The sequence below is a fragment of the Quercus suber genome, unplaced genomic scaffold, assembly GCF_002906115.3.
Source record: "Quercus suber isolate HL8 unplaced genomic scaffold, Cork oak 2.0 scaffold_106, whole genome shotgun sequence".
NCBI lineage: Eukaryota > Viridiplantae > Streptophyta > Magnoliopsida > Fagales > Fagaceae > Quercus > Quercus suber.
This window is the reverse complement of record NW_027069571.1, coordinates 375,559-387,745: the sequence shown is the minus strand read 5'-3', so window position 1 is coordinate 387,745 and position 12,187 is coordinate 375,559. Positions and strand designations below refer to the sequence as shown.

Here is a 12,187-nt window from a genome sequence, read left to right as displayed (position 1 = left end):
CTTTTATACGTGAAAATATATTAAGACAGTAGTTATGCATAAAAGAAGGAAAATAAAATCATGCTTGTATATATGAACCTATGAAATAATAATCAATATATAAAACCATGTAAATACGTTCCACGCATGGATTCATACTTAGGTGCGTCTATCAAAGGTGAAGAATATGCTACTGATCCAGTGAAAATGGTATCACAGAAATAAATTCATAGATTGAAGCGAAAACTTCAGATTATATTCTCACCTTTCAGTCAGCAAAAAAAAAAATATATATATATTCTCACCTTTCATGCGATTCACGAGGTTCAAAATAAGCAACGATCACCATTTGTAATATTGGTCCATATATATTGTATTAACAATTGATCGATATAAACGTGGCTGGACAATCTCTTCTCAATCGATAAGTCCCACAATGGTGGCATGAATTGCTGTGCATGACAGAAGACTCAGTACTACGGATTTATACGATTAGATAATGGGTCATTGAGGCTTGACTAATCGAACTCTTCATACAATGCAATTGTGGGACCCCTAATTCTGTATGGTCCTTGCTTTTCAATTAACACACGTGACTGAGTAACATTGTGTCTGGCAGATGTTGATTTGCTATATTGGAAATATAAGCTTTAGCAGATTGGAATCACAAACAAAATCTGTATATATTGCTGATTCCAAAAAGAAAATGATGCATTTTTTTCGTGTCCGCCTTAACATGAGGGTTCTCAAAAACATTAATCTTAATATAATCTACGAGAACTTTTAACAAATTTCAATTTTCATTATGCGATTTCTTATGAAAGAATAGTTAGTATTTGGAAGGTCAGCCTGCATTTTTCTGAAAGAGGACTTGTACACAGCTATAGTTTGAGGGGCTGAAAAGAATCTAACAGAGGTTTAAGAGATTCTACAATGGTGTTCACACTATGAAGGTAGTGAAAAACAGAGAGCAAAAGAGAAAATTTCAGACAGAGATTAGGGAGAGAGACGAAGAGAAGATTTCTGTAAAGAATGAATTCTTTCTTACTCATTACATGTCAAGTACAGTATATATATATAGCTTACCTGATCTAGTAACAGACTAAGCTAATCCCTAAATTCTAGGGATGGATCCGTATTTTACGGAGGAAGATTAGGAACTAACTAACTAATATTTACCTACCTTAACTGCCCAACTGATCTCAAGAATGCACAGAGTACACGGTGTAAGTGAAGCTCATTCCCCAGAGATGAAAACGCAGTGTTTGAACTAACATTCTAAGTTCTAAACGCAACGTTTTATTTAAATACATTTACACTATATCATGATATAAAAACGCCACCGTTTGCTGTAGTGTTGAAAACTAGCCGTTGGACATTTGACTGGAACTAGCCGTTGGGCATCTCTTGACCAAAACCATTTGTTGATACAATGGTTGTACACGTATTCTTAACATTCCCCCTCAAATACAAGGCAGTATCAGCCAAGAGTTTGCCACGGAGAACCAGAAAGTGAGGACCAGGCAAAGGTTTTGTGAAGATATCTACAAAATTATCACGGCCTGAGATGAATTTGATTCCCAAAGTATGACGAAGAACACAGCCCCTCACATAATGATAATCAACTTCAATGTGCTTTGTGCGAGAATGAAAAACAGGATTAGAGGCCAAGGCAATAGCTGAGTTGTTATCACACCAAAGGATGGGAATGTGAGGAAGAAATAGTTTGAGTTCCTTAAACAGAGTATGAAGCCAAGACAACTTAGCTGCTGTGGAAGCCAAGGCACGATACTCTGCCTCTGTGGAGGAACGAGAGACAGTGGATTGTTTCTTGGAAGACCATGAAATGGGGTTTGAACCAAGAAAAACCAGAATTCCAGTAGTAGATTTTCTGTCAGTAGGGTAACCGGCCCAATCCGCATCAGAAAAGGCAGAGAATGTGAGTGGACCAGGAGCATGATAAAGCCCAAAATGCAAAGTACCTCTCACATAACGAAGAACACATTTGGCTGCCTCCAAGTGAGAAGAAGTTGGATGCTGCATAAACTGACAGAGCTGATGAACACTGAAGGCCAAATCTGGTCTTGTGAAAGTTAAGTACTGGAGGGCACCCACCATGCTGTGATACTCAGTTGGATCAGGCAGAATGGAACCTTCAAAAGGAGTAAGTCTGACATTAGGGCAACAAGGAGTTTTAGTTGGTTTAGAGTTCTCCATGTGAAATCTGTGCAGTACATTAGAAGCATATTTGGATTGGCACAAAGTAAGACCAACTTTGGAAGGCACAATTTGAATCCCTAAGAAATATGAGAGAACCCCCAGATCCTTAAGTTCAAAGGCTGTACTAAGTGCAGTGACAAGATGAGAGACTTGTGATGAAGAGTTGCCTGTGATGATAATATCATCAACATACACCAGAAGATAGATTATAATCTGATGAGAGGCAAATACAAACAAGGAAGAATCTGCCATTGAAGCTTCAAACCCAAGATGCAGCAGCTGAGAAGTGAATCTATCAAACCAGGCACGAGGAGCCTGTTTCAAACCATATAGGGATTTATGTAATTTGTAGATGTGATTAGGATGTTGCTGATCCACATAGCCTGGAGGTTGTGCCATATACACCTCCTCCTTTAGAAACCCATGAAGAAAAGCATTAGAGACATCTAATTGTCTTAGAGGCCATTTGCAACTGACTGCAATGGATAGCACCAGTCTCACTGTAGCAGGTTTCACCACTGGACTAAATGTTTCAGTGTAGTCCACACCTGCCTGTTGATGGAAACCCTTGGCAACCAACCTTGCTTTGTAACGAGCAATGGTGCCATCACTGTGCAACTTGAGCTTATATACCCACTTACAGCCCACCAGATTAACACCAGAAGTAGCAGGAACAAGTGACCAAGTGTGCTGTCTTTGCAAGGCTGAGAATTCCTCATCCATGGCTTGAACCCATTGAGGAAATTTGCTGGCAATTTTGTAGGATGGAGGTTCAGTGTGAGTGTAATTAACCACAGCTTGTAACATAGTTTAGGTCTAGAGATACCATTCTTTGATCTGGTGGTCATAGGGTGTAAGTTCACAGGAGCAATGACAGAAGCAGTGGCTGTAGGAAGAGAAGAGGTGTTGACTGCAGGAAGGGATGAAGCAGTGACTGCAGGAAATGAGGATTAGTGGCTACAAGAATGGAGGAAGGAGGAGATGGGGGTGTAGAGTGAGGAGTAGATGAGGGAGGACAAGTTTGACAAGAAGAATTATGAGCAAGATTTGAGAAATGAGAAGGAGAAGTAGAATATGGTCCTAGAATGGATGGTTGGTTAGAGGAGTGTAAGTAGAGGAGATTAGACAGCCAGACATCAGAAGACGGAGGAGATGAATTCGCAGTAGATGATGTGTGGAAGGAAAAAGGGAACTTGGTTTCATTGAACAACACATGTCTGCAAGTGTATAGAGTATGAGAAGGCAGATCAAGGCACAAGTAACCCTTAGAAATTGCAGAATAGCCTAAAAAGAGACACTCTTTGGTTCTGTGATTTAACTTGTGCTTGGTGTATGGTCTTAGAAAAGGGTAGCAAGCACAGCCAAAGACTTTGAGGGAAGATATATCAGGTGGTTGACCATACAGTTTAGGCCAAGGAGAATGAAAGCCTAATGTAGGAGTAGGGAGTAAATTGATAAGTGTTACAGCAGATTGAACAGCAAATGACCAGTAGGAAGAAGGTAAGGAAGCTTGTGATAAAAGTGTAATGGTAGTTTCAATTAGGTGTCTATGCTTCCTTTCAACTAAGCCATTTTGTTGAGGTGTATATGGGCAAGAGATTTGGTGATTAATACCATTAGAGGTGAGGTAGGATTCAAAGGAATGTGAAGTGTACTCACCCCCACCATCTGATCTAAGAGTCTTAACAGTAGTTGAAAATTGTGTTTTAACCATAGCATGAAAAATGACAAATTTGGAGTAAACTTTAGATTTTGCAGAAAGGAAGTAAAGCCATGTAAACCGAGTGAAGTGATCAACAAATATGACATAGTATTTGTAGCCATTTATTGATGGAAGAGGTGCAGGACCCCACAGGTCAGTGTGTACAAGTTCAAATGGGGCAGTAGCTACAAATTTGGAACTAGGAAATGGAAGTCTATGCATCTTTCCATGAAGACAGTGAATACAAGAATTAACAAAATTGACATTGGTATTACAAGACAAACCATTATTTTGTAACAAAAGCTTAAGAGTTTGAGAGTTGGGGTGTCCAAGTCTGTTGTGCCATAAATGCCAACTAGAAGAAGAGAGCTGAACAGAATGACAGAGTTTATTGGGAAGCAAAAGGTCAGTGGCCTTGTGAGGGTAGATAGGGTATACACCCCCTTCACTCTTGCCCTTGTAAAGAGTTTTCCCCGTGGCCAAGGCCTGAATGAGTAAGGTGTTTGCATCAAAGTAACATCAGCAGTTATTATCAAGACATATTTTGTGAACTGAGGCAAGATTAGAAGCAATAGATGGAACTCTAAGAACATTTCTAAGTTGAATAGGAGTATTGGAAGTAGAAATGAGTGAGTTACCTATATGAGAAATAGGTAAATTCTGACCATTGCCCACTGTGAGGTGCTCCTGACCTGTATAAGGCTTAGGAAAGCTTAAGTGACTCAGGCTTGAAGTGACATGGTCTATAGCTGCACTATCTGCCAACCAAGGTTGCTCTTGAGTGATCATTGAGTTTGAAGAAGTGGCCATTGCAGCTAGCTTCGTGGGTGGATGCTTGCCTTGATAGGCATAGTCCATCCTATGGTAACAGTCTAAAGCAAGATGTCTTGCCTTACCAGAAATCTGGCAAATAGGTCTTTCTGATCTAGTGTTAGACCCTTGAGGTTGTGAGAACTGAGATGAAGTAAATTGATGATTGAAATGATTAGGTAATGGACCTCTGCCTCTACCTCTTCCATTGTTATTTCTTCCTCTCCCTCTATTGTGATACTGGTTGTGAGTATTATTGTTACCAGTATTGTTGAATCTTGGTGCAGTGTTAACTGCCATAGCAAAGGTGGAGTCTCTGATCTCCATTCCTTCATTCAACGATTCTTCTTCTGCATTTAACATGGTAGCTAATTCATCAAAGCTCAATTTGGTGCTTCTGGTTCTGATTGCAGACCTGAATGCACTGAATTCCTTTGGGAGACCTTTGATTGCTACATGAAGTAGCTCCTCATCATCCAATAGCACACCTACTGCCATAAGTTTATCTCTTATTACCTTGATCTTCTGCAAATATGCATCTACAGAATCTGATCCTTTCCTCACATTGTGTAGCTCAGCCTTTAGGTTCATCACGTGTGACCTTGAGATTGAAGAGAACCTGTTTTCAAGAACCTTCCAGACATCTTGTGCTGAAGAACATCCAATAGTTATAGCCAATACTGAAGAAGTGAGGGTTGAGCTAATGAAGGTAAGCAGTGCCTTTTCCTTGGATTTCCAGATGAGATACTCTGGATTGATCACTGAGGTAATCGTGCCAGATAAATCCTTGAGAAATTTCTCAGGAACAAGTGAAGCTTCATCAAGAAGCTCAAACATGGAGTAGGTCTCTAACACCATGGAAATCTGATATTTCCAAACGATATAATTGGAAGAATCCAATTTGACTGTCATCATGTTTGACATGTTTGATAGTAGAAGCAGAGGTTGATTTGTAAGATTGAAGGAGGTAGGTGTTGAAATTGATGGTAAGGTTGTGGAGGTTGAAGGTACAGTTGTTGAAGGTGGAGTTGAGGAATTTTCTGCCATTGTTACTGGGATCGATTGAAGCTCTGATACCATGAAAAGAATCTAACAGAGGTTTAAAAGATTCTTCAATGGTGTTCACACTATGAAGGTAATGAAAACAGAGAGCAAAAAAAAGAGAAAACTTCAAACAGAGATTAGAGAGAGAGACGAAGAGAAAATTTCTGTTGAAATGAATTCTTGTTGTTCTTTCCATGTCAAGTACAGTATATATATATATAGCTTACCTGATCTAGTAACAGACTAAGCTAATCCCTAAAATCTAGGGATGGATCCGTATTTTACGGAGGAAGATTAGGAACTAACTAACTAATCTTAACTGCCCAACTGATCTCCAGAAACCACAGTCTCCACGGTGTAAGTGAAGTTCATTTCCCAGAGATGAAAACGCAGCGTTTGAACTAATCATTCTAAGTTCTAAACGCAGCGTTTTATTTTAATACATTAACACAAAATCATGAGATAAAACGCCACCGTTTGCTGTAGAGTTGGAAACTAGCTGTTGGGTATTTGACTGGAACTAGCCGTTGGGCATCTTGGGCATCTCTTGAGCAAAACCATTTGTTGGTTCAATGGTTGTACACTTATTATTCTTAACAGCACAATCATACGTGTAACAAATTTCAGCCAAAATGGTCATAGAAACCATGATTATCAAATCATATCCATCGTCGATCCTTTACCCTGCCACGTGTCTATACATAAACACATAACATCCACTATTTGCCTGTCCGAGTGATACACACAATCTATTACCCGAACACAAATTCAAATTAGCCATTGGCTCCAAAGTCCAAAACCCCCACCAGCACCACCGCTACCATCTTCAACTTTGCTCCAAAGCAAAACCCAAAAAGCATGGCCAAAGCCAACAACGACAACAACGCCGATCTCTTCACCTCCTTGATCTCAGACATCAAATCCTACTCTGGCAACGACCCTCTTCTCCCATGGCTCCGGTATGCCTCTCTCTCTCTCTCTCTCTCTCTCTTTCTCTCTCTCTCTTTGTGGGTAGCTCTTTTAATGGTTTTAAAAAGTAAGACTGTTTGGCATTTTGTATATACAGAGGGATCAGAAAGATGAAAGATTCTCTGCCTTCGCAAGTTCTGAACGAGAAGCTGCCACGGTTTTTGCAGAAGTGCGCGCAGACCTTCGAGTCCGATCGCCGTTACAAAAACGACTTACGATACCTCCGCGTTTGGTTACAGTTGGTATTTTACTAATCCATTTCTTTTTTCGTTTTCTTCTCGATGATTTCGATTCTGGGTCGTTTGGTTCCTGTGGAAATGAAGGGGAAAGATGTGAAAAATAAAATTTGGAATCTTGCGCTTAAGATTGTTTTGGTTATGTAAATGTTGAGAATTTATTCATTTACTTTGTTTGTTGATGGGTTTTTGTGGATGGTCTGAGAGCGCTTTTTTACATTTTCTTATTGCTGATTTTGATGCTGGGTTGTTCGGTTTCTGTTCAATTTCATAGCCGTTGTTTGGTTCCTGAGGAAATGAAGGAAAAGTTATGGACATTAAATTTGGAGATTTAATAAATAGAAGAGTTGTTTTGGACTAAATTCACTAGCTTTTGTTATTACTATGATTCGTTTTTGATTTATGACATATCATCTTCATAGAAGCGAGGGAATGGATTGGTGTTATTCGTGAATCGAAAAATGCCAATTTCATTGTCTGCATCATAAGTAATTGTTTATTTAATTATTTTGTGAGTAGATGGATCTTGTGGATGATCCAAGAGTGATTTTTATTATCTTATGGATGATTTTGATAATGGGTCATCATTTTTCATTCAATTTCATAGGCCATTGTTTGGTTACAATGAAAATGAAGGAAAAATATATGAAAATCAAAGTTGGAATCTTATGCTTTAAGTTGTTTTAGTTCCCTAAATATGGGAAATGTCTCGCTTTAACTAAACCAAAGAATTGTTTTTTTACTCTGTGAGTAGATGGACTTTGTGGAGGATCCAAAAACGCTTCTGAGGACCATGGAGGTGAATCAAATTGGAAAAAAGAAGTCTTTGTTCTACCAAGCATATGCTCTTTACTACGAGAAGATCAAGAAATTTGAGGAGGCTGAGAAGATGTACCATTTGGGTGTGCAGAAGTAAGTGCTCTACAATTTTAAAACTTGTTTTATTTGGGTGTTTAAATGTCTCCAAGAAATGGAATCCTTCCACATTTGTTCATATGGATGAATGGATGATTAATTCCTTTTTAATAGAGCTGCATTAAACAATTAATGACTTATTTAGACATAGTAACTGCTATGTTTAACAAAATGTTCTCGTTTTAGATTCTGTGCACTGGATGTTTCTGCAGTATGTCCTTGCTTTGCTCAATGCTCTATGTTACATATGCTTGAATTCTTATTATGTATAGTTTAGGGCTCTAAATGTTTTATGTGTTTTTTTTTTTTTTTTTTTTTTAGGAACTAACTAACTAATCTTAACTGCCTAACTGATCTCCAGAAAACAGTCTCCACGGTGTAAGTGAAGTTCATTTCCCAGAGATGAAAACGCAGCGTTTGAACTAATCATCCTTAGTTCTAAACGCAGCGTTTTAGTTAAATACATTAACACTAAATCATGAGATAAAACGCCACCGTTTGCTGTAGAGTTGGAAACTAGCCGTTGGGTATTTGACTGGAAAACTAGCCGTTGGACATCTTGGGCATTTCTTGACCAAAACCATTTGTTGATTCACTTATTATTCTTAACAAAAAGTACTCCTTACTATATTACTACTTAGAATTCCACGCTGCTTTTTTTTGAAGGCACTAGTTCAATAAGGTAGCATGGTCTGAGGACTTTTGACAGACATGAGGGCCAATTTTTCCTACTGTAGTATCAGGGCTTAATCCTATTCTTGGGACAATTATAGTACCTTCCTCGTAGTGCTATGGGCCCAAAAATGGGTTTTGTTACTGATTTTCTCAGCCGGCCCTTTGTTATGCAGTGTGTTTCCTTATGGCTTCATCTGGAGACCTGGGGTGCGTATTTTATGATTTGTTTTGGGGTGGTTATGTTGAATAAAATTTAATCTCATTCATTCCCCTACCTCAATAAAAAAATATAAAAAATCAAAAAAAAATTAAAAAAGAAAAAAAGAAAGGAAAAATTGAGATGTGAGATTGGTGGCTCTAATTCTTGTTTTTTGTAATTTTTTTTTTTTTTGTTATGTTTTTAGTTGTAAAACTTGGTGATCGATCTTCTAGAGTGTGTGGCTTAAATTTTAATAAAAGTATAGTTTTTACTTTTATCATATATGTGTGCGCCAACATTTTATTATTGGATTATTATGAAGTATATGCCCAATCCATTTGAATTGATCTAATCATGGATTGTGGAGTTTTTTTTTCTTCTTTAAATAATTAAATTTTATTTTGCAAAAGATTTTGGTTTTTCTTTTTGTTAAATGGACCCAAAAGAATATTTTTGAGGGTTAAGATTTATGCAAAATTATAAGGTAGTTGCTAGATTTTGTCACCTTATTAAAAGCCTGATTTAAATTTGGGGTACAGTTGGGGCTAAAAGGGAGGTAATTTTGTGTTTGTGCACATTGGACCTAACATTAGTCCTGGTAGTTGGGTACTATGGGCCCAAAAATAGGCTTTATTCATGATCTTGTCAACCGGGATCCGGGATCTTTGTTGTGTGCTTTCTGACATCAGCTCCATCTAGTGTGTCTGCTTGTGTATTGTGCGGTTTTTGTATTGTGGTTGTCTTGTTGTGTAAAAATAAAATTTATTCTTATTCACAGGGATATGAAACCAAGATTCATACCCAAAAAAGAAATTTATGAAAATAAAAACTAACATCTATTTCATATTCAACAAAATACGATATACAAAATAAGTANGGGGGGGGGGGCGCTGGCCCCTCTCTACCCTAGTGTAGGTCCGTCCCTGCTATTCATCCCAAAGAGTTATGTAATTTGAGGTATACAAGTTCTCTTCTTTTTAATTTCATTTTCCTCCAAAGGTTTCCCAAAAAAAAAGTTTTCATCTTCCTTATCTTTTAGCCGTCTAAGAACCTTCTAGCTGTCAAACCTAGCCACTCCTCTACCAACCTTCTAGTCTCTCCAAGTTTTAGGGTAAAATTGATCTTTTGATCATTGAAATGTTGAATACAATTTTTATGGATTTATTATTTTTTTGCTATTCTTGTAGATCACTTAAGGGATACCTTGAAATTGTGAGAGAATTTGGGATTATAAGTAACAAAAGCCCGATTTTAATTGGATAGTTGGGCAATTGATTTGGGAGCTTATATCATGAAATATTATGGAATTAAGGGTTGAATAAGGAGTGAATTTTCTACATTGGACAATTTCAAAGAAATTTTACAAAAATTTGAAAAGTTGTTGTAACCCTATTTTTGACAGATTTGGCATTTGGGTATACTGACTTGATTTTAGCATGACTTGAGATTGGCATGGAATTTTGACACAAAATTCAGAGTGAATTAAGGTAACATGTAGAACTTATAACTTGGAGAAAATTATAATTTCTAGAAATTTCTAGTTCTTTTAATTTTATAGCCAAAGTCATGAGGAAATTAATCATTTTAGGCCAAATTTATTGGGTCCCTAAGTGTTTGGTTTTAGCCTTAAAAACTTTCAAGTACGGGCAACATAGTTAAAAATATTTTGGAGTAATTAATCCAAATCTACAACAACTTTATTTTGAGACCTATGATCTGTTTTAATACTAATATTTGATGCTGTAGGTAATAAATTTATAAAGGTCATGATGTAAATCGCTTAAGAACTTTCTTTAGTTTCATTTAACTATCCCAAAGCATTGGTTTATTGATTGCTTAGCTGTAAACAACAAACTCTCCACACCAAATAGAATGGTCAAGTGAGGTATTTGGGTGATAGCTTATGTATTTTTTATTTTTATTTTTAACTTTTTTGTAGAAATTGTCTTGAAAGTAGAGATCATCTCTCTTCTTTGAATGTTCTTTCACTTGAAGAGTTTAGGATGACATGATGAAGTTGTGTCTAGTTCCAAATGCTTAGCTTGTGTTGGAGAATTTGATTGCTTGGGGAGCTGGAGAGTTAAAAGGGAAGGAGATAAGAGTAATATGTTGCAAACTTGCTTGGTGGTCAACCGTCTATCACATTTAGCTGCAAAAAAATGTTGTAGTTCATGAAGATAAAATTGGGACTAAAGAGCAACTCAAGAGAAGCATTGATCATTTAGGATGTCAAAACTAGGCTGGAGTTTCAAATCACGTTCTTTCAAATGCTACTATATGTTGTAATTGGGGGATTGATCCAAGTGGTATTTTAAATTCACCCTAGAACCCCTGTGCTGTTGTGTTTTTTCAAAATGTTATTGTGATGTCCATTTGAATAGATGTGTTGTTTAGTTGTTAGTGCAATTTTTCATTGCTAGTTGCTTTGGCTTGTTTTGTTTTTGTAGTTAGATTTGTAATTTGGTTGATGTAGTAGGGAGGTTCTCTATGCTGGTGTCTTCTCTTCTTTAATTTGGGGATTTTCCCTAAGTTCTCTGTCTTGTTTTAATAAATATAAGCTTAATTAAAATAAAAATAAATAAATCACTTAGGAATTATGAATATTAGTTAACCTAATTTTTGGAAAACTGGGTCATACTCCATTTGGACAACAAGGTGGTTGATATAGTTGAGTTTTGATAGTCATGATATGAAATTCAGGTACTACCATGTTATAATTTTGAGGGCTGTCTTAATGTGTTTAAAAAGTTAAGCACAAAATTTTAAGTTTTAAATCAAGTACGTATCAGTAGTTAAATCCTTATCTTGTTCTTACTGCCTTGTATTCATATTCTCTTAGATATAAATAGATATTGGCATGTTTATATTCATCAAGTCATCTAATCATGTATTAGGTTCTAGTTGATATTTTTTAAGGCTTTTGACACAAAATTCTTTTTTGTCGATTTGAAGTAAATTGGGCTTTAGATTATGATTCCTCTCAAGATATTGTATTATATATGTATAATTGGAAAGAAGCTTTTCTAAATAGTGAACATTTTATGTAAAATTTCTTTCTATACATAGCTATCTATTTTATCATATATGTATATAATATTTTATGATATTGTTAAATAAAAGGAAAACAATTTCTAACATTCAACTAGACTATAATCTTCGCTAACACAAGGCTAAGAGTTGGTATTTGGATAAAATATGTTTATTGTGGTGTGGTGCAATGCATTGTTATTGTTTGCTCTTCAAAACCATTATTTGCTCTTCTGAGTTATTGTTATATCTTACCTCTTTGAGGTTATAGTTTCCCATGGGATTCACCTACCAGCTGTTAAGAATATCTTCGATGGCTGATATTTTATACACTACTTATTGTTTATTGTTATTGACAAATTGAATGTGAAAAAATATTTTACTGTTAGTTGTATTATTACCTGTTATTAT

At 36.6% G+C, this 12,187-nt stretch overlaps 1 protein-coding gene across 1 annotated transcript; it reads left to right on the top strand.

The window, feature by feature from the left end:
- The first annotated feature begins 6,455 nt into the window (after positions 1 to 6,455).
- Positions 6,456 to 8,049, top strand: LOC136068243 (mitotic spindle checkpoint protein BUBR1-like). Its single transcript, XM_065775153.1, has 3 exons — positions 6,456 to 6,714; positions 6,822 to 6,966; positions 7,715 to 8,049. Exons 1-3 carry the CDS (start codon positions 6,614 to 6,616, stop codon positions 7,874 to 7,876), a joined length of 408 nt encoding a protein of 135 aa, XP_065631225.1. The 5' UTR covers positions 6,456 to 6,613; the 3' UTR covers positions 7,877 to 8,049.
- Positions 8,050 to 12,187: the final 4,138 nt, after the last annotated feature.